The sequence below is a fragment of the Gallus gallus genome, chromosome 13 (assembly GCF_016699485.2).
Source record: "Gallus gallus isolate bGalGal1 chromosome 13, bGalGal1.mat.broiler.GRCg7b, whole genome shotgun sequence".
Taxonomy (NCBI): domain Eukaryota; kingdom Metazoa; phylum Chordata; class Aves; order Galliformes; family Phasianidae; genus Gallus; species Gallus gallus.
Genome location: NC_052544.1, coordinates 7,494,130 through 7,517,110, shown reverse-complemented (window position 1 = coordinate 7,517,110; position 22,981 = coordinate 7,494,130). Strand labels below are relative to the sequence as shown.

Genomic DNA, 22,981 nt, shown 5'->3' with positions numbered 1-22,981 from the left:
CCTAAAACAATGAACAAAATGTCAGACACAACTGAACTAGTCAGAGGGAAAAAAGGACTTAATTTCATTCTCTAAGCCTAGAAACTGTGCAACTACAATATATTTTAATGTAGCATTTTTGTACTTCTAACAAGATTTCTGGTAACAAGTATTTGCCAGCTTGACTGCTTTTGAGTATCACAGTCCTTGATATCTCTGCTCAGGCAAAACGTGTGGTAATTTCAAGAGGAGTTTGACAGGCAAAGAACTGAACAAGAACCCAGTGAAGTCCTCGGAGTTTTGCCCTGTGTTTTTCACCTGGCCTACAGGGTACTCACAGGTGTAGAACAGACTTTGCAACTATTGTATATGAGTGTTTTTAATTCTTGTGTAGGCCACTCTATTAAAAGAACAGCAATGAATATCAGTGAGAGTGGAGTCTCAGCAAGTTTGTTGATGGCACCAAGCTGAGTTGTGCAGTTGATATGAGGAAAGGAAGGGATACCATCCAGAAGGACCTGGACAAGCTTGAGAAGTGAGCCCCCAAGAACCTAATGAGATTCAACAAGACCAAGTGTAAGGTGTTGCTTTTGAGTCAGGGCAGTCACAAATGTGTGCAGACTGGGAGAAGAACTCATTGAGAACAGCCCTGCAGAGAAGGACTTGGGGGCCCTGGTGGATTAAAAGCTGGACATGAGCCAGCAGTGTGTGCTTGCAGCCCAAAAGGCCAACAGTATCCTGGGCTGCATCAATAGAGGGGTGGCAGCAAGATGAGGGAGGAGGAGATTGTCACCTTCTACTCTGCCCTTGCTATGCTACATCCAGGCCTGGGGCCCCCAGAACAAGAAAGATGTGGAGCTGTTGGAGTGGGTCCAGAGCTGCTGGAGAGGGTCCAGCGGGCCACGAAGATGCTCGAAGGGCTGGAGCACCTCTCCTATAGAGAAAGTTTAAGGAACCTTGGCTTGTTTAGCTTGGAGAGTCAGGGAGACCTCACTGTGCCTCTACAAAGCTCCTTAAAAGGAGGTTATAAACAGGAGGAGCCCTGACTTTTTTACACAGTCTGATATTGTTTTGTGGTTTGGTTATCATGAGCGACTATGAGGACACAGTGATGAGGGGGAGAATGCGCAAAGAAGCTGTGGATGCCCCATCCTTGGAGCTGCCCAAGGCCAGGTTGCCTGGGGCTGTGAGTAACCTGATCTGGTGGGTGGCAAGCAGCCCATGGCAGGAGGAGGGGTTGGAACTTTAGGGTCCCTTCCAGCCCAAGCTATTCTGTGATTCTATTTTATAATTTGGAATGGTGATTGCTGTCTTAAGATCATGTAATTAAGGAAATTAGCTGCTATCTCTCTATTTTTTCCATCATGGATTGAAACTTGAAAGTCAATATGTATGAATTTCTAAAATTTTTTATCTCTGTGGTACAAGTGACTTTTTTTTTTTTCCAATTTTAAGGTGCTTTTTTTCTCCATGGCAAAAGTTGAGTATAAAAGCTTTGTGATAGCCTTTATGTTTTTCCCTCAGAATAAAACCAAGTGGTTGATGGATGCAGGCTTGGACCAGTGATAGACCAAATAAATACCGCTTTCTGTTTGCGTTGGGGCCAGGAATTCCTTGTGATTTCAGTAGGGAGATCGTAGTTACGATTTGACTGTAGTTTTTCTACATTAATCTTACTTGGATTCTAACTTTTGAAATCACCCAAAGTGAGTCAGATCTGGTCAAGGCAGAATAAGCTCTCAAAATGAACTCAATTGATGGAAAATATGAGTCAATTCAGAGAGTTAAGCAAGTAAAGCCAGTCATAGGCATAAAACAACCAACAAAATGTCTATAATTCAGTGGGAGAGAAGGTCCACCCAGTGAATCGAAACTGAATTGAAAGTGAATTTCAGATCTCTTCTTTCAGTAGAGCTGGGGAATATCCACAGGAGAGGTATGAGAACCATGAATGGGGAGGAGAAATTGACAGATGTTTATGTTGTGTGATTGCTTTTGGATTAACATAAAGCAGAACACCTAGAAGGGAGTAGATTTGGCCTGTGACTTGGACACTTTTGGGAAGAGAATAGGATAAGTAAATCATGCCATGGAAGTAGGCAGAGGACTCCACACTCTGAAGTCAGATGACGATGCCCTGGCACGTCTTATAGTGACAACCTGCGTGGTGTGTTCGTTAACACTGCTGCCAACTATATCAGCCTGGGCACACACATTGCAATTAATAACTGTGCTTCCTCAATAGTTCTGGGAAAATCTGTGCTACTGTCATATACCACAGAGAATAGTTTCTACTTTGCACAAGCTGCTGTTGGCTGTGGGAAAGCGACTCTTGCAGAGACTTAGAACGTGAGACTTAATATTATATAGCAACCCATCAAATGTTATTTTTTAATTTGCTTTGTTTTTTGATAGTAGTAATTCAGTGCTGTTGATGATCACAGGCAAAATACGGTGCGTGTGCTGAGTCAAGAAGTGTTGCTACATTAGAGTTGGCTCTGTTAGCATGGTTACAAAATTTGGTGAAAATTCCTTATATAAAAACAGGACCTCAGTGATCGTTTTAATTTTCAGTTATGTCCATATGAAGACAAAACCCTTTTCTGATAGTTCTTTTCTCCTCATCTGTAGCTTATCTCTACTGCTTCATTGCTGCAGTGTTCTTTGCTAATGCAGTAAATCTGGAGACCTAATGGTGCACAAGCCCCTTTGAGGACAGCACTGACTTTTAAAATATTCATTTCTATGCGGATCAGGGATATCCCAGTCTGGCTGTAATCAGTGAAAGAAGGAAGGAGACAAATAATCACCAAATATGACTGTTTAGGGAGCAATTTTTGTCAAAGAAACAGTCAGCAGCAAAGGTGGATATGAGCTGGCGTTGCACATCCAAGCACAAGTAAGAGTGATGTGGGCTTGTTTGATACTCATAATGGTATAATTGCTTCTTTCTATTCCTTCATCCTCCAGCCAGCTGCTGCTCCCCTACTATGCTGAAATGCCTGTTGTTTCTCTGTAACTGCTGAGTAATGTGGGGCTAGTGAAAGGTGCCAGACCGACAGCAGTGGGATCTGCACTGCTTCATGTTCAGACAGCAGCTACAGTCTGAGCCCTGACAGAGCCCCTTGCTGCAGGGGGGGGAGGTTCAGCCCTGACCTACAGAGGCAAATCGCAAGGCAGGGGATCCTACTGGGCAGTTTAGTTCTTGGTGATTTTTGTTTGTCAGAATGCCAGCTGTGGAGAGAGTTGTGTGCTCTGGAAAAGCAGCGTGGCTATACTTTCAGGCAGAGACCAGTTCATAACCTGAGTTATTCCAGATGGAATAGACCTTTGTGCCATGAAATGGGCTTTCAGTGAGTCTCCAGCCACTGGGAGTTGCACTGACTACCAAATTTATCTCATCTAAGCTTAATGAACAGTCGTCAGGTAGTAATGATCCTACCAATCTTGATTTAAATAGCAAAGGTTGAGTTCCTTATCCCTAGAGTAATTTTTTGTGCCATTCAAGCCTCATCAAACTATCTTGGTGGAAATGATTTAAGCTAGCACGCTGTACTGCATGTTGGCAGGCAACTAAGGGAATGGCGTATCAATTACTGTTGCTCACTGGTAATTCATTAGGTCCCAGGAACTTCCTTGTGTGCCTCAGTTCTTGCAGGCAGATGTGTAACTCTGGGCTTTCTCTTTTAATGTTTCAGGATAGCAACACAGCAAGGGTGTGTCCATCAGTGCCTCCTGCCTGTGAACTCCCTAGGTTTTTTTGAGAGAGATTTGAGCATTCATTTTACAGTGGGGAAAACAAATATACATGTGTGGAATCATGTCTGACTTGTGTGATGAAAATAAAGCAGAGGCCACAGAAACTCCAGAGCTGGCTCAGCCAAGCAATGTCACATAAAAAATTAAAGAGAGAGGGCTTTATTTGGATCATGTCTGTATGTAGGTCACAATAACTTCAGGGAAGGCACTGAGCAGACAAAAAGCTTTCAAAAACATAAATAAAATCCCATTATTGTAGAAGGGCTCTTTCTCAAACAGATGTCTGAAAATTAGTACTGAAAGAATTTCAGTAATCAATGCTTTTATCAGTTAGTCATGTTTCCAGTCACCAGAGACTGAGTAGAGGACCACCTGCACTGGTTGTGTTCTGAGCCTGTCTCCTGCTTGTGAGCTTTTCCAGTTCACTGCAGCAAGACACTGTGAAGCTGATTCAAGCCATTTCTCTTCCTGAATTGTTGTGCTTTGTTGACCCCATGTAAATCAAATCTAGCTTGATCATCCTTCCTGAGGAATAAAGAGGTAGGTACAAGTCAGCTTCTCCTACTTTGCACTGCAGCTCCTCGTGACAGCCTTACATTTCTGGCTTTCCTCAGTCCCTAATTACAGGATCTGAACAAAAACCTCTCCTGCTGCTCCCTGGTTTGTGAATATCACTCAGTGACCAACAGCCCGCTCTGGTGATTCTGTGCTTCCCTGCAAGAATTACTCCTTTATGCAGGGATCTACGTAGTCAATGTGTTTTCCCTGAGTAATCTACTTTTGAGCCTAGAGAAGCCTGAAGAGGGAAAGGAAAGCAGTTCTCCCATCTAGCCCTGCAGCCAACCTCTGTGCAAGCACCAGAATAACAGCGTGTAACAATAATGAAATAAGCATTTCTTTTAGGAGGAGAAACTGGAGGCAGTGATGCAGCTGTGAAATGTTAGGGTGCAAAAGGGGTAAATTCATCTGGCCAAAGAGCTCTTACTGACACTTGGGTTACAAACAGTAATGCTGTGTAGAGTGTGGGGGAGAAGAGTACACGAAGGTGTAAGCTGGGCCTGAGAGTACAAATTGCTTGTAGAAAGCTGTATTAGACATGCAGATTTTTGTTTTTGAAGTCAGCAGTGGAAAACAATCACTTTCCCTTGGCTTTGAAATCCATTTGGGTGCCTAGATTCTGCATCACAGTCCATTTATGTTTGATTAGCAAAGTTTACTTTTTTTCTATGCTGGTGTCTGGAGGTAGCTGTAACTGTAAGCCGTTGTACAGCAGTGGGTGTGTATTTTTATAGTGAATAGTCTTTTCACAAAGATTAAGACTTTTGAGACAGATAGACTCCTTCAGCCTCTCCTTATATGTATTGCCCATAAATACAGAACATTTCCATAGGTGGCAAGGTGAAAGCTAGGCTTAAAAATGAAGCAAAACCAGAGATGTTAATTAACAGCAATTAAAGCTATACTTATAAGTGTTTCATTGCTGATTCCAGTATTGTTCAGAGGGAGATAGGCTCCCATTTTGGATTAGCTCTGACATTTACCATGGGGTAGCCTTCTTTCCCCATCTTCTTTCCCCAGTTCCTGTTGCACTTCTGCTTGGAGCAGCTCTAATTCCTCTATTATGGAATTCACTTTTTTCCTCTAACCCACCTGCCAAAATTAAAGTCATGGAATACTTAATGCTGGCATGTAAAAACATCGCAGTAAACTCTAGGGAGATTAATAGAGCAGGATGAATTATATTCTCTCTTCAAACAGTTGTTTCAGCCTGCCTGCTTTACCAGCTCCAGAATACAGCAGGATAGTGGCTTCCATCTAGCACACCCTTGGAGACTATCCCTTAGATGCAGCAGCTCATAAGATAGACTCAACTACTGTGGGAAATAGTGAAAGCTGATTTTCAGGTGTGCTAAGTAATAGTGAATCCACATGCTCCACTCTACGACCTTGAGAATGTCAATTATCTGTGAAGGTTACTGACAGCTTGAAGAAAAAGTGTATTAAGACTGTAAAGAATTAGTCGTGAGTAATCACAAGTGGGCTTAAATTCATATTTAAAGGCGTGAGATTTATATTTAATTCCTCAGAGGCAGACCTTGCAACTCAAATCAGGATCAGAATGTCTTTAACACACTCAGCATTAGCAAGTCGACAAAGATTTCTATGCTGCAGCCGGATATATTTATCTATTTATTTTGTCACCATCCTCTTTACTCTGCATGTAACTTTTTCACCTCTCCATTTGGCTTCTTGGTAGGAAAAAAAACAACCCAAGAAGCTCTGGAAAAACAGAAGTCATCCCACCTTTTACCAAGGCAGTCCTTTTGCTGAAAGCCCCTCTGTGTTAAGTGAGCCAACTAAAGCGAAGATGACAATGGTTTGCTTACAGAATCTCATGAGGTGCTTCTAGCAGATTTAAAAAAACAACAACAAAAAACAGCTTGGCAGGTTTGTGGCAGATGTACTGTTTAGTAAGAGTGCTGTAGCATTTCCAATTGGTAGGTTTATAATCTGCCTGAGTCTTAGTCTTGTAAATACCACAAAAATTCCTCTATTGGAAGAGCTTAAGTCTTTTATTTTCTTCTTCTCCTGTCTTTCAGGACACAAGTTGTAACTAACCTTGTAAGCTACAGGTTTACATTTGCACAGAAGTCCATCTGAAGCTTATTTGAATGTTTATTCAACCAAGGAGCAGAATTAAGGCTTCTCACTAGATGGCAGTGTGATTCACACTTCTCTACCTGATTGCCAGAGGCTGCTCTGAAGAGCAATGCCTTCTGCGAAGGAAAGGTTCAGCACTGTTAGTTTTAGAGCCACTTCAGCATGCTCACTGAGGAGTCCCAAGGATTACCCTGAGTGCTAGAATTATGCATTCTTGAGGGATCCAACCGGTTTGTAAGCTTAATGCAAATGTTATCAATGCAGTTTCTGTCTGAGGAGCCAAGATGTTTGCAGAGATGACTTTCTCCAGTCACTGTGTCTAGATTTTTAAGCACCCTAAGAGCAGTAACTGATCTGTATGTGCTGCCAAACTGTGCCATTCAGGAATGCAAAGTTAGGCTAAAAATAAAGTTTTAAAAAATAAGCAATTTTTTTTTGTATTCCCTACTGATCTCTCATGATGTAGGAGGAAATTGTGTATAAGCTGTTGTATGGCATTATGAGATGAAGTTTGGATTTTCAAGTATATTCCAGATTTTCCTTTTGATTCCAAAAGGAAATATTAGAAAAACAGTACTTATTCCAGGATTTAAGATAAAAATCACAGTTATTAACAACATGGTCTCATTTTCCCAGTTTTACATCAGCATTGTTTGACTAACACCAGCATACTATTGCTGCCCAATTCCACAACAAATAGAGCCAAGATAAACCCACTGGAAGAGGAACACTGCAGACTAGATCTAATATAGGCAGCTAATAGAAAAAGCAGATGCAAAGAGTGGCATTTTTTTGAGATGGTGAGGAAATGGAATGCCATGTATGTGTTTTCCCTGCTACTTCATGGTTGGACTGGGTGATCCTGTGGGTCTTTTCCAACCTCGGTGATTCTATGATTCCATGAAAGCACATTTATTCTTGTGCTAAATGTGTATCTAAACAAATATAAGTAATTTCAAACTTTTGGTAAAATATTCAGCAAGATATTACAGTGTATCAGACAGATCACAGCAAAGCTGAAGCCCAAGGAAGTTCTTATAGGCAAAGAAAAAGATGGCTTTTGTTGTACTTCCAGAAGAGAAATGTGTCCTCTGTACTGCTTTTGCACCATTAACCTGCATAAGTACTTTTAATGCAGCACATTATAAATGCTGTGGTAGTGTAAGAAAAATACACTTGAATATTGGTTTCCCATGTCTGGCTTTGAGATTCTTTATTTTAAGCCCCAATCCCTTTTTTGTCAGGTCTATAGGGGCAGCAAATAACTTATCACCATCCCCAGATAGCTGTCTGTTCCGTCTAACTCTTAATGCAGGAGCTGGGAATTGAGGAGAAGCTTGAAAAGTGAAGGAAATGGGAGGGATGGAGTAAACATGCTTTTAATATGCAAGTAATATCAGCTGCAAAACAGATCTGCCTTTATATTTAATTTTAATGTTGACTTTAAAAGAGATTCAGAAACTTCAGCTGAAGGAATCCTCTGGAGCAGCAGAATGGAGCTGCTCCTGGGGCTCACATGCACAGTGAAAGCAGCAGGCTGTACAAGTGCTATAGGTGGAGGTTAATACATTCCAGGAAAATCAGTGGAGATAAAGGGCAACGTGCTGGAGAAACGGTTATACCCAAAAGATGGAGGGATGTCTAGTGTTGTAGCAGACAGCAGAGAATCAGGATTTCTGCCTATTAATCCCATCTCATATGACCTGGGGCAAACAACGTAATCTCTATTTAAAATGCAGCGCTATTGCTTTAAAAATGAAGGGCTGGGGATCAGCAGTCTGGAAAGCAGGATGTATAATAAAGTATGCTGTGTTTATTCCATGCATGCTGAACTCTGGGTAACCCTTGCAGCGTGGAAGTTCCCCTGACAGGCTAAGTGGGGAATTTGGCCTTTCTTTAGTTCAGCTGCTTTGTGTGTTTGCTTCAGTAACCATTGATGATCCAGATACAGAGATGTTGAAGTTACAGAAGTAAAGACGCATGAAAATAAGGAAGATGTGAAACTAAGTATCATAAGGACATGGGGGGGAAAAAAAAAGAGGTTTGGTTTTTTTGTTGTTGTTTTTTTATATTTTCCATGACAGAAATATGAAAATGTGTTGGTATGTTCCAAAGAAACAGTGCATTTCAAAGTAGAAGGATACTTCTTTCCGTTTGACTGGAATACCTAGAATGTTTCCTTTCGAGACCCATAAAATGAATGCATATTTTTAAGTGTGGCATTGTCTTACTGGAGCTTCAAGTCAGCCTCTTGCTCAGCACCCCATTGGTAGCACATCATGGAATAAACTCTGCGATGTATAAAAGAAAAAGCTCTGCATGTCCCAAGTTAGGAGGAAAAGGGAAGGGAGTAAGACTGCTATGTAGGTACAGTTATTAAAATGGCACTTGTATATATATCACTGGTGGATTTGAAATCAAACCTTTCATCCATTTTTAAAATGCTTCTGTTTCAAAGCAAAGGGAAATAAATACTGTTTGGAACTAAAAATAATAATAATAATAATAATCCAGTTTTGTGTAGATTTTTTCTGTGTATGATTTGTACAAGCTTCTATGTAATGTAACTGAGCATCTTCACTTTGTGACGAGGATTTTCTAAGGGCGCAGCTCTTAGTGCTCTGTAACTTTAGGTTGGCCGTGGGTATGAGAGCAATTTAGACTGCACCGAGTGCTGGTGTTATGTCAGACCCTTTCATGTCTCTCTGGATTGCTGTCCCTCTTTCAACACAGTGATTCCTTACAATAGGAGAAAGAGAAGCAAAAGACAGAAGCTCTTAATGTCTTTGTTCTTCCTTGAAACACCACTTAAAATTAATACCTCTTTCTCTAAACAGTAGAAATCTGAAACGGATGCAAACATAAGTCAGATGTGCTTGTGCTTTAAAATATGGTCTCTTTTAAAACATCACCTTACTGAGGCAAATTAATCTTCTGTATTAAGTAAATGTGACATGAAGTGGAGCTAATGGAGAGGGAGTTCTGTGAAATGCTGATCGTATCTCCTGCTCCTGTTAGATTCTTAATTAACACAAGGAAATATTTCATATGGTATTACCCTTGTATTATTTAGATGATGGTCTTCTAACAACAAACAGTATTTCCTTTCTTATTAACCATAGGTTGCATGGTAGTAGCCTATGGTTAATAAGCCAATAATGTGAGTAAAATTGAGAAAGGCCAAATAATTTATTGTATTTTTCACTTTTTAAGAGCTCTCTGTGTTCATTATACTAATTTATAGACATAGAAAATCTGTCCTCTGTACAGCAGGTAGCACTTAAACTGATGAATTATAACATTTGTGAAGAAACAGAGAAGTTCTTAGCAGAATTCCTGCAGAAATAACAAGTTAAAACATGGTTTTATATATTGTTTATTATTGACTTCGGTAAACCTAAAGGCAAGCTCTGAGCTGCGTTTCTCCAAGGAAACCCAAACCAACATTACGTGGAAAAAGTCATTGGCTGCTGAGTCTCTGAGGTGGCACATGCTGCTTGCTGGGGTGCAGCTGTAGGGAACTGCAGGACAGAAGGAAAAGAAGCAAATCAGTTCAGTGCATATGAAATGCAGGAGGTGTAAGAATGATATCAGAAAATTGCCCAGCTCTCACGAGAGGTGTGCTGCCTGCAGTCTGTGCTGAACTCGTCTGTACTGCAGGAGCAGGGCATGTCTGTGAAACATCCAAATCCTGGTTTCATCCCATGTTTATCCCGTTGCCTCCTAAGCCTCATTTAAATAAATTTCTAATGTGGTTGTGTGAGTTTTGTAGGTAAATGATACAACTGAAAATAGAAGAATTCTAGGGTGTGATTGGCGCCTTCAAAACACACTGTGGCTAAGGAAGAATTCAGATGTGGTAGTGGTGGTTGTATGTGTCAGTGACAGCCCATTGCAGAAACATGCACTCAGTGACGCTCCCTGCCAGCAGGTGCTGCTAATGTTAACTGCAAGCACAGGGCATGTTCGTTTCATACTGAGTTTCAGCCCTTTTTCCCCTTTTGGTGGTGAATGAGGATAGCTTAGAAGAACAGTCATGTGGCAGGTCGCTGAATTAGACTGTTACCTTGAAAATAAGCTCCCACTTGAAGCTATATTGTCCTGATGAGTCATTGAGTAATATCACACAGATACTATCAAGTAATAAAATCTTTATAACACATCACGTAATCTATGTAGATAAAGGGGATATGGCTATTATTTTTTGGTCAGAAAAATCAGAAGGGGTTGTTGTAATGATGCCTGTCTTTAGGGAGGTCAGGCAGGAATGTTTTAAACCATAGCTACATTCTGTTAGGGACTTCTGGTTTGTACATATATGCGGAACAAATATATAGAGGTAGCATCTTTAAGTCAGTTGGCTTTCAGCAGAAAACTGCAGATAAGGCGGAATTCATAGAATTGTAGAATCCTTTGCGTTGGAAGGGACCCTTAAAGGTCACCTCTCCTGCAGTGTCACATAGAGCTCAATCAGGTAGCTCAGAGCCCTCCCAGCCTGACCTCAAATTAGAAGTTCTTTTTAATAGGCTAAAACTCCTGAGGTTCCAAATGTTTCATAGTGACTTTTAGTACAGAGATGGTATTTGGAGAGATCTTAACAGGTTGGTGTGAGCCAAACTGATAGCCAAAATTATTTTTTTATTGTCCACTTCCAGATTGCCTGTGTCAAAAGTGGCATAACAAAGACCTTCCCGTCTTCCACGGTGGTCCAAGGTGACTTCCTAGTTCTGCTCGCGGTCCCCATTACCCATTGTTTTGAAGGCAATTGATAAAATCAGCCTAAGAGAACAAATTAAAGGGAAGAGTCCTGAAGGAACGATTAGATTCAGAAGGTGTTGCCTGTATCAGTCGTGCTCTAAAACAAAATATTTTAGTATGTACCTTAATGACCTTTTATTATAGGGTGGGTAGTGTACTGGTGAAACTTGTTGAGCTGGAAAGTGTTCTGGGTCCTAATCACCTCTGTTCCAAAAAGGTTATCTGAAATCAGGGGAAGTGGAGAGGAGTACCGAGATGATAAGAGTAAGAAATCTGTACCTTCGGAAGTATCGAACAGAGTTTGGTGTGGCTCAACCTGATTGCTTTAGTTTAACAGAAGAAGTGCTCTCTAAAGCAGTTCGGAGGTAAACTCAGAAAAGGAAGTGGTATTTAAGAGAAAGGGCAATGCTGGCACAAATACAAACAGGTTTAGAACAAATATGAATTGATTTAAACCAGAAATTACAAGAAAAAAGATGTTACGTACCAGAGAGTAAACTGCCTGCTTAAATAGCAAAGACGAACACTTCTTAGAATGCTGTAAATTCTAAGAGGCTGACGGGATTGCGGGTATCCCTCCCGGTTCTTTGTTCAGATGCTTCTGATTTAATTTATGTAAGTGCTGGATTCTGAACAGCCAGTGTGAAATACTAAGTGCAGAGAATCTGGGCCTTAAGTTCACAGAGAAAAAATTGTTCAGTTGAGCTGAACTGGGCACATATCAGTTGCTCAAATAGCATGATCACAATTTGGGTTTTGTCCTGTAGAGCCTTGGTTACAATCATCAGTTTGGATTTCTTTTTTCTTCTAATATGGATAATAAAGCATAGCTCAGATCATGATTGCAGTGAGCATTTCTCGGGGGCAAAACCACTTTGTGCAGATATTCCCTTAGCTGCATGTGCCCTCCTCCATGCCAGTACTTCCACTATGCCAATACAGCTATCGGTGTGGCCATCAGAGCACAGATCCATCTCTGAAGTACCTTTGTACTTACCTTTGTATTTTTAATTCATACCAAGCTCTTGCTCTGGTTGCTATGTTACTGCATAAACTGTTGTGTCGGCACGAAGCAAGAGGTGGCTCAGGAACAGCCACGATTTAAGCACAGCTGTCATGTCATGATGCTCTCTGTCACTGTGTGGTTTGCAGTCACCTCTGGGCCACTGAAAGGGCCAAATGTTGGGGATGGCAGTGCCATTAGTCTTTCCTCTCTTGTAATTCCTGTTGTACTGGCAGGGTATGACCATACATTGGGACAGTTCAGAGAATGAAATGAGCTGAAAACTAGTGAAGCCACCTGAAAACTACTCTGTTCTTTTTTTTTTTCTTTTTCTTTTTTCCATAGGTTTAGTTTTCTGTCTTTCTAGTTGCCCAAACCAGACCTCAGTCCCATTGAAAAGATAGGAATGCCAGCCAGGGTCAGCACAACCAATCACTTTTTACAGATGCTCTGCCAGCTTGAACCAGTTAATCAATTGTTTTACTCTCTGGAAGGTACATTTCTGGAAATCAAAGCAGACTAAAGGTTTTCCTGATATGGTACTTTGACAGGAAAAAAAAAAAAATGCAGATTTGCTTTCGGGGACTCCCAAAAATACTCAATTTCTTAAGGATCTGAGCCTTCCTCCTCTGCAAATATTCCCATCTCTTGGCCTCTTGTAGGATCTTTTCTTGTTTTCTTTAGGCAGATTCAGACCTTCAGGATGTCATACCTATGGCAAGGGCAGAATCTCCACTAAGTCACCTGTTGAAGTCTTGTAGAACTAGCCAGGGGATTGCTGTTAAATGGTTGGACTTTGTACGAGCTCTTCAATGCTTCAACCACATCTCATTGGTAATTACTTTTCTACACCGAGTACCATGCTAAATGGTTACTTAATAAGGCAAAATTATAATACAACTCTCATGGAATTACACATTACATTAACACCGAATGTGTTCATTCGGAGTTCATTATGAATGATTACTCTGAATACCAAAGAAATTAATAATAATCAGTAGCCATTTGCAGCAGAGGGCTGTTGAATTGCCAGATAGCTGTATTAAGAATTTACAAGTTTTCCTGATCAAGTTTCATTCTGAAAGAATCACTAAGGGTAAGTCTCTTTTCATTGGAGAGCTCCTGCTTTTATTCTGAGTCTGTACTCCTTGTTCAACTGCATTCCAGTTTTAAAAGCACTTCAAAGGCAGTCACTCAACCTTGTTCATTCACTAATGGAATTACTTTCCTTATCTCCATTTTGTCTTTGAGCGTACATCAGTTGGCTTTACACAACACTTCTGAAAGGTTAATAAACTTTAAGGCATGTTGGGAGACATTCAAGGGCAGGGTAGCTCCAGCAAGACAAAAAGAATGTAAAGGCGTTATATTTATGACTGTGTGGCAAGTAAATTCTGAAAGTAAAGATATCCTTGGCCTTTGATTTTGTTCCTGAGTGTCCCTCCTGTTCCCACTAGCATTTGAATACTCAGCTGTTTTGCATATCAGAGGTAACTGACTTGGGAGGCAGAGGGAATTAACTGCTTGCTTTAGATGAGCTTTCCCTTTGGGTATTGGCTTTCATGAGAGTTTTATTTCTCTTGAAAACTTACTCATGCTAAACATCTACAGCAGCCACAGCTTCAACTCGCATGATCCTAATAAACTAACATACAGCCTTTCTGTGTAATTCCCACTGTAATTAGTAGTTCGATTCTTTCCCTAAGTCCTGGCAGTTCTAAGTTCTCAGTTTAGCTGAGTGCTGATGTTAGATCAGTGATTCAGAAAAGCTTCTAAGATAGGTGAGCTTGATTGTGAATGCATGCCTTGTGGTTTTTTGTTTTGGTTTGGTTTTTTACTTTGTCAGACAAATTCAATGTAAAAAGCCTGTGTATACCACTTCCTTGCCTTCTGTCAGCTAGGTTTAAGCACACACACCCTTGTTTATGTTTCTGTGACAGTTGTATCCACTCGGTAGGTTTTGTAAATGCCAATCTGTCACAAATAACATTTGCACAGAAAGTAAGATTCATTAAATTGTTTTTGCTGAAGTTACGGCTTCACTTTAGATGATTCTGACTGAATTCAGGGGAGCCAGCGTTTATCCTCTGACCTGTAGCATGCTATTAAATATACATGAGGCAGTCCTGCATGCTGTTGATTGTCAAGACAGCAATAAAATGTATTTGTGTTTAAGCAAAGGTTAGCAACGTATGGCATTTTCAGTGATGCCATCATCCAGTGTTTAGGAAATTAGTGTCCTTTAGAAATACGTCTGAAAATGGAACGTGAAGATAATTGTATAAATACGATACATTTACTATGACTTTTTTGAGGTGATTGTCTGGTTCAGTCGGGATTTTTGTTTGTTTGTTTTAAGCAGTCAGAGAATGAGGAGACTGGAGATGGATCTTGGATATTCAGCTGCGGCACCAGGCTGGTTACAAACCCTGGTGTGCTGTAACTGAAGTCAGGGGCTTATATGGATGAGGCAGGGCTCTCTTCAGATGCTCCTCCCAGGGCAGACAGGCCTTGGGATCTGGCCACCAGATGGCACGATCTTCTATAGAATAATTTTATGACCTCCATAAGGAACAGCTGCATATCCCTCCATTGAAAATGGTAGCGCCAGGTACAATGAAGTTAATAAGGCTTGAAAAGTTGTTTTCAGCTCTTACACCTGAAGCTTCTTATTCTTTTGTCTTTCTCCATTATAACTCCTGCATCATGCCTTCTCTTTACACCTTTGAATGTGAAGAGGGAAATGCCCTTTATTTTTCCATGGTCTCAGATATAGCTGTTAATTCAGTTGCATTTTAAACCAATTGTGTTAAGTAAAAGCATAACATACACAAGGATGCTTGCATCAGTGTGCAGGTACCTACACAGTAGTAGTTGGCATGGACTAAATACATAATGAATTGTTCACATATTATGAAAAAAGACATAAGATGATTTTATTTCCATTTATTCTTTTTTTACCTGTGTCATTCTGCACCATTTTGCTCAGTGCCCAGCCCACCGAGGATGAAGCACTGCTGTAGAGGTATGCAGAAGTAACACTAAAGGCTCACAGCTCTGAAGAGGCAAGAAAACAGTGAATATTGTAAACATAATGTAAGGTCATTAAATGAATACAGTTTTTAGCTGACACTGAAGAGGGAGGAACTTGGTTAACTAACCTTAGCAGTTGTGCAAGTGACCATAACCTCATTAAAGTCAGAGGGTCTCCATCCCTTTATTGGGATAAACATTATCCAGATTCACTATTTGAAACTGTACGTAATGGTATTCTGAATTCTCCAATACTCTCTTGAATTTTGTTTCATTTTATAACAAAAAGGCAGAAATTAAAGTGAGGATTTATTTCAGAATGAGTGAGCAGAAAATGGGTGCAAATTCACCATGCACATTAAAAGTTCCTCTGCAGAGACAGGTACAGAAATTTGCTCAAAACTTGTTCTAAACTGTTCTGATTCCAAACACCCAGACAGAGTAAGCACAGTTACTAACACCATGTACTTCTATTTTTATTTATATGTGGAGATTTGTAACATATTCTGCAGCTAGAATGTGTGGTATAGTGTACAACTCTTTGGAGGTGAATAAACTTAGTGACCCACCCAGTCAAGGAGCTATTCACCTGTAATTCACTGCACTACATACTGGCTCCATGCCTCCCCCATTCCCAGTGCAGGCAAGCTCTGCTGTTTTAGAGTTGTGTAGCTGTCAGCATTTTTATATCACATCACAAGATAGTTATCAGTGTAATTTAATCTTTTTATAAAGAGGGAGAATGTAAAAGCTCGAGTATTGTTCCTATAATCTGGTTATCTTTTTCCTGTTTGACGGAGCTGTACCGTTTTCCTTATCCAGTTTGATCTATCCTTCAAGGTCCATGTGGCATTGCTGTACCAATGGCATTGGCCCTTAATAAGTTTAATGTAAACAGTTGGGTTTATGGCTTGGGTTCATTTACCTTCTTCACAGAGTTATGTATGTCTCTCTGAAACATTGAGAGCCTGGTGCAAGGCAGGGTCCTTCGTTACTGAACTAACCTGAGGGCAGTGTCTGTCAGTGGTGCCCAGTCCCAAAAAGCACAGTGGGCACTGGACGTTGGTATACAGAGCATGCAGAGCGACAAGCAGAGTGCAAGACTGAACCAGAGGCTTACACAGCCAGCTGTGCAAAGCAGCAAGAAACACTTGTTCACAGCCCATCAGTGGAACAACTGTAGAACTCCCTGGGTGACTGTGCGAAAGTAACTGGTTGTCCAGAGCTCTCCTTGTCCTCTTCTAGTAACTAGTTTCTTATAAGAATGGTTAAATTAACATGCCATTTCTTGGACATGGGATTTATGCATGGTCTTAGGGTTTCTTACTGTGTCATCCATTGCATACATCATATGCTCTGACAGGTCACTTCTTTTTAATTCATGTTTCAGTCTGCTCAAGTATGTAGTGGAGTTGATGATACCTTCCTATAAATGATATTTTGGAATCTATGTTAGAGTGAATAGTAATTTTTTTTTTTTTTTTTTTTTTTTTTTTGTTGGTTGGTTGGTTGGTGGGGGTTTTTTTGCCTCTATTAATGGTACAGAGTTTACACTGCTGTAGCTTAACCGGTGCCTACTAAGCTTTACCGTGGCATGTTACCATAACAGGATTGCGTGTGCAACCACTTCATTGTTTTCTGTGCCGATGCTATGCTTCTTCATCTACTCAAGGCCTAGGAATCTGGGCCTAGCTGCTAAAGGAAATTTCTTTCTCAGTTATCTGCTCCTGCACAACCTTGAGGTTGAGCTGAAGGAGTTGTAATTAAAAGCAAATGTGTCATATGTAGCTTCAGAACAGACAGAATCCTTTGACAGACACTTGAAAATCAGTGTGAAGGTAACGCTGACTGCAAAGCAAGTTTCTGTTTCTCTCCTGAATCTTTTGAATTTGTAACCGATACACACACACATAGATATATACATATATATATATGCATATAAACAACAACAAAACAGTTAGGTACTCTTCTCCCACACCCCTGTGTTTTGAATGCTGATCACAGAACAGGGAGAACATTCACGGAGGAAAGGTATATGGCTCCCTTCTATTTCAAGAGGGGAGACATCCTTTTAGTTGTGAGCAGACAGCAGATGGTTTGGCTTTTGTGGCGTCACGAACTCCAGCACAATACAGTCAGCCGCTGCACAGCGTGGTACGATTTAAAGCTGAGTGAATATAGGGGGAGTGAGGGGTTAGGGGTGGGAAGGCAATAATTCCAAGGACATTTGTTCCGTTTTTATTTTACAAATTGACCATGATTTTTTTATGTTTCCCTTTTGTTCACTTTCTGCATCTGTTCTAGAAAACTGCTTTCCCACCAAGAGGGCATGCCAAAACAAATAGTTTTGAAAAGATTGTTGTCAACTTCAAAAAACACATCTCTGTACTGAAGTTTTATGTCTTCTTTTTAAGATGTAAGATTTTGAAGCTACTCTCTCAGACCTCAGAAGAGGAAGTAGGTGGGGGAGAAAAACAGAAATAATACACATTTTCAAGTAATAACCACGAGGCGAGATCTCTTCTAGTCCACAGATATAATATCTTACAAATCCAAGTCAGTTTCTGGGAGCTTTTGGAGTCATAAGGTTCTTTTCCATTAGAAGTGCCCTTTGCACCTGATTCAGCCTTTTAACCTACTAGTCAGTGTGTTGTTCTGGTATCCCTCTCACTTCACCTCTGTAAGGAAAAGTTTCAGAACTACAGAGATTTTCCTAAGACAGGAAATGTTTTTCTATTCAAACCTCAGGTGCCCTGTGTATTCCAGTGCCACGACACTGTTAGCACATAAATCCTTGAAATGTTTTTGTTCAGATTGTTGGCCTGTGTCGTTGGCCTGTGGAGCATTGCCAATGCACAGCAGCTGGGATTTCCTACCCTGCTCCTGTATGCATTCTAAATTACCCAATAAACTCTCTGACTTTGAGCATCTTCCACAAATCAGAACTCTAATTCTGTGTAAGTAAGTATACGTTTGTAAAATGGTTGTACTTTGTGCAAACATTCACTGTGCAATATGAAGCACTATTTGTCTCCTGATGTTAAAAAAGATACAGGAACATGGTGCCATCTATCAACACATCTAATGTACTTTATATCCAAGAAATGTAATATATTTCACAGTTGTTTTTTTTTTTCATGAGGGGATAAGGAAGGATGTGGAAGTGGAGTAATTTACACAGGATCTTGGCATTGCCCATGTCCCAGCAGAATTAATTAGGAATCTGTGCAGCTTGTTTCCTATGTTCATATGTTAACTAATACAAGATGTGCTTCCAAATACAGCAAGGTTGTGATCTAAGGACACTGCTTTGAAGACGTTTTCTCACTGTTTTGTCATAACTTTTTTCTCCATTATTCCACTGTCTCTGCAAAATCAATGAGGCATTTAAAATAAATATGCACCACTTTCTTTAAATTCTTTAAATAAACCCATCTTTTGCCCTTGATTTCTGCTGATCTCCAGATTAGTTGAGGATCATTTATTGAATTATGACCTTCATTTTCATATAGGTCAATGGCATCCGTGTTAATGACTCACTTAGATCATAAAAGTACATTTCCAAGGGGTGTGACTACAGGTGGGCTGAGCAGCTTGGTCTGGCTTATAAAAACAGGGTCCTCAGGCCATCTGCACTTATCCATTCTTCTTTGTTCCAGCAGCTATTCTGCTCTTCCAGCCACATCACCAGGGCAACATGGCATTCACAGGCAAATATGAATTCGAAAGCGATGAGAACTATGATGACTTTGTGAAGAAGATCGGTAAGTATGTCTTGGGGGTGAGCCTTAAAGGTTTTAAATTAGCTAGAAATACTTGTTTAAATAAAGCTATTTATTGAAATGTGCTGAGATCAACAGGAGATAAAACTGGTTGGAGTACTCCACACTTCAGCAAGGAGAATCAGTTCTCATTCTTATTAAGAACAAGAAGCACTGTTATCTGCAGGAGATAGTCCTGTTGTTCAGAAATAGTTACTCCTTTCAGTGGCAGCAGAATGAAGGACAAAGATGTTTGCAGTATAATACTAATAAAGATAATTTTTTTCTGTCCTCAGTATTCATTAGTGAAAGTGTAAGTTTTAAGTATGAAAATACTTGCCAGTCTCGTACTGGAACAGGTTTCTGTGAAGCCTTTCAGAAAAACTGTGTAAGCCTGTATCTGAGATCACCCCTGGAAAATCTCTTAGGAACACTAAGATCTGTGTGCATAAGTTCAGTGCTTGTATTCCTTTATTTAAGGCAAGTGCAAATAGTAAATAGGTATGCACAGCTGTATAGCAGAGACACAAATTCATTCACATGAAATTCCATGTACCTGCATGTGTAGCCTAAGTAGAGAGATGCAGACATTTATATATACCTTCTATCTAAATGTTTATTATCTATCATTCCTAAGGGGAAAAAATCAAGACTAAAACCCAAAGTTTTAGCAAATGCATTGATTTCCTTGTATTTTTCTTTATATCACGAATTTAAACAAAATAACAAAAACACAAATCAGATACTCAGACATCAACGTCTGAGAACAAACATCCCAGTAGCATGCTTTACTTCAAACTCAGCTGATAGTAGATTTTATAAACTGTATTTTTCTATTTATTAAGGTCTCCCTGCTGACAAGATCGAAATGGGAAGGAATTGCAAAATAGTCACCGAGGTGGTGCAGAATGGAAATGATTTCACCTGGACTCAGCATTTCCCAGGAGGACGCACCACGACTAATTCATTCACTATAGACAAGGAAGCAGACATGGAGACAATGGGTGGTAGAAAGTTCAAGGTATATTAATTTACCCCTTGTGTTCTGTGCTGTCTCTGTTGTTTTTTTTAATGTGGAGTGAAAATCAAATATGTCTCAGGTACATCTTCCTTAACCTGTTACTCCATCTATCATAGCTTGGACATCATATGTATTTTTTCCCTGTTTCTTGTTGTCCAAGCAAAATATCTAAATCTAGGACTGCATTTTGATGAGGGCTAGAGCTTCAAAACTATAAACTAGTAAAGAATGATGGCAAAGTGAAGAGCATCCACTCTTGTCATGGCTCAAGCAATCTTAGTGCCCATTAGAGTTTTAATGAGCTGGCTGCCAGCTGTCCTTGTTGTCAGCACCATACAGCAAGAGGAGTGAGTGCTCTGAGAGCAGTGCTGTGGTCCTTAGCCTGGATGTAGTGTTCACTTGTTGAAGTTGCCTTAAACTGTGTAAGGATTATGTAAAGTGAAAATAAATAAATCTCCATGTATCATCCTTAATACTGGAAGTACAGAGCCACTTGTAACTGAAGTGACTCTAGTAACTCTAGAGATAAGCTTATACAACCTGATTTGCACCTGACCTGGACAAAATTGTGATACCTACATAAAATGGTTGCCTTATTGCCTTACTCATTTCTCACCTATTTTAACGGATAGTTTTAGATGACTGAATTCAGCATTAACCCTACAACAGATTAATAGATAAATGCTTTATAGTGAAGAGACAGGAAAATGATCGATTGCATTGGGGAACTCTGCAAAATGAGAATAGCAATAACATTGCGTTATTTCCAGAAAGCTTTTTCAGTCATACCATTCTAATTATATGGGGGAGAAAAAGAACATTCATCTTTGCTTTTGAGAAACCTTTTTGAAGCCTAATGTATGGAACAAAATGTAATTCTACTTACTCTACTTTAGCGTTCTGAAGTATTACAAATACTGCCTTCCTTTTGGCCTTAGGATCTTCAGCAGTCCAAATCCTACTAAGTATCTAAAGCCAGAAGCAGGGTAAATGACTCTCAGCAGTGAAACCACTGCCTTTTAGCACAAAGTCACTAAACAATACCCAAATTAGTAACAAATGTAAGTTTCCTTGTATCTGGTAAAAAAAAAAAAAAAAAAAGCCCACTTTTCATTTTGCAGTTTTTTTTTCCCTTCTAGATATGACTAGCTAATCTGTCCATTACTAAAGTATAGTAGGCTGACTCGTTATGTAGACAAGACTCATTTTGCGATCCCACTGCGTAGCTAGTTCTACAGAGCTGGTTTTGGCTGTCAGCTGAGCTACTGTGTGTTGTCTCCCTGAAGATCTCAGGTTGCAGGAAAGACTCCACAAGGAAGGGATCTCCCCTTCCGCTGTGGCAGTCAGCCCTTAAATGAGGTCTAAGAGAGGTGCAGCCAGGCTGCAGCCCTTCTGGTCACACAGCTGAATTGCCTTCACCTGTGCTCCAGGGCTGACCTGGTCCTTCCTCCAGGTGCTCCATCAGTGGTTCAGGCTGTAACTTAACAGTTACAGTACAACTGTCAAAACAGAAGAACCACACAAAGTGTTGATGACTGAGAATATAGTCTGCAGTAAGATCATTTTTAGAGCTATGGATGAATAGTGCCTGTGACTTATTTCTAAGGATGAAACTTAGAAAAAAGTTCAACTAACAGTAACTCTATTTGAATTGTGAATGTTTATATTTAGGAACTAAAGCACAAAGATTTTAGTCTTTTTGATGAATCTGTGTATGTAATAGACGTTTTCCTTCTTTCAAAGGAAAAACTTTAAACATGAAGTATATAGCATAACTGATAGTTGAAATTCCAATGAGCTCGGAGACCATTAAACCTCTGTCTATTACAGGCAACAGTCAAAATGGAAGGTGGGAAAATAGTAGCTGATTTTCCCAACTATCATCATACTGCAGAGATTTCTGGAGGAAAGCTTGTAGAGGTGAGTTCTCAAGTATCCATATTGTTATTTTCAACTGCTACTTGAACTGTGTTTGTACAAAATGTCATTAACTTTATTTTTAAAAATGTCAACATGTTATAACTCCTCCCAGCATTTCTGTAGGACTCTAGTCTATTTTTCAGCCTTACTCTTGGAAAGAAAACATTGAAAGAGCTTATATTGTGAATTGTGTCCTATTTTATCAATGAAAAGGTCACATGGCAGTGGTAGATCTTGATTTGATTCTCAAAACTCTTCCTGATTTGTGGCTTGTGTCTCTGTCCGATACATATGTCTGAGTATTTTAATTATTAGTAATAGTAATTTAAGGTACATTACTTTGTCAATCAAGAAAGGCTGCTCACCATACCTGAAAGTGATGTTGTCACTCGTTTATGGCTTTTGGAGAACAATCATCTGTCTGGAAACCTGATACTAACTTGTAGTTGGCGATAACCAAGTCTACCACCATCGTATTTCAGAGCAGACTAAGCTATTTAGCTTATTGTTCATGTATGTTCTACTAAAGGGTAAATCTGCTTCAGTAAATGGCAAGTTGTGTGTGTAAGCAAATAGGTCTTTCCATTTGTGACACTGAATCTTTAAGAACCCCGTTCAACCAAGTTCTGGTATGTTCTTTATTCCAGATCTCTACTTCTTCTGGAGTAGTCTACAAGAGAACCAGCAAAAAGATTGCTTAATGCATCAAAGCCAGTCTTCTGGTACACTCAAAACTATGCAGCAATACAAATAAAAATTAATTCTGATCTAATTTGCTCTCCCTTTCTCTTTGCTTTACAAATGTAAAGGATTGTTTTTCAGAGTAAGGTTGGTCACACCACTGATGCTTATCCACTTCCTAAGGAAACACAAACTGGCATTTATACTGGAGCAACATCCCTGTTTCAGGATACAATAAATACTTGGTATATTCAAACACTGTCCACCACATACTTAATGGAAGCTCCATTCAGCTTCTGTCTAGACTCATTAAAATATAAGACCCGAGGAACATCTTTCTTTTGCCTTATCACTGATTGGAAGGCAGAAATTTAGAAGCTTTAGAAGTTACATCTACTTTCATAT

At 39.9% G+C, this 22,981-nt stretch overlaps 1 protein-coding gene across 4 annotated transcripts in view; it reads left to right on the top strand.

Annotated features, from left to right (window-relative positions):
- FABP6 (fatty acid binding protein 6) overlaps positions 1-22,667 on the top strand; it is a 37,944-nt gene extending 15,277 nt beyond the window's left edge. For 2 of the 4 annotated variants that reach the window (XM_040646878.2, NM_001277700.2), the window contains exons 3-6: positions 18,856-18,957; positions 19,800-19,975; positions 21,806-21,895; positions 22,543-22,667. In XM_040646878.2, coding sequence (XP_040502812.1) covers positions 18,891-18,957; positions 19,800-19,975; positions 21,806-21,895; positions 22,543-22,596 — 387 coding nt within the window. In that variant the 5' untranslated portion in view covers positions 18,856-18,890 and the 3' untranslated portion in view covers positions 22,597-22,667. Of the gene's footprint in view, positions 1-18,852; positions 18,958-19,799; positions 19,976-21,805; positions 21,896-22,542 lie in introns of all 4 variants that reach the window. The other 2 variants (XM_040646877.1, NM_001277701.2) reach the window with 1 other exon arrangement.
- The last annotated feature ends 314 nt before the right edge of the window (positions 22,668-22,981 follow it).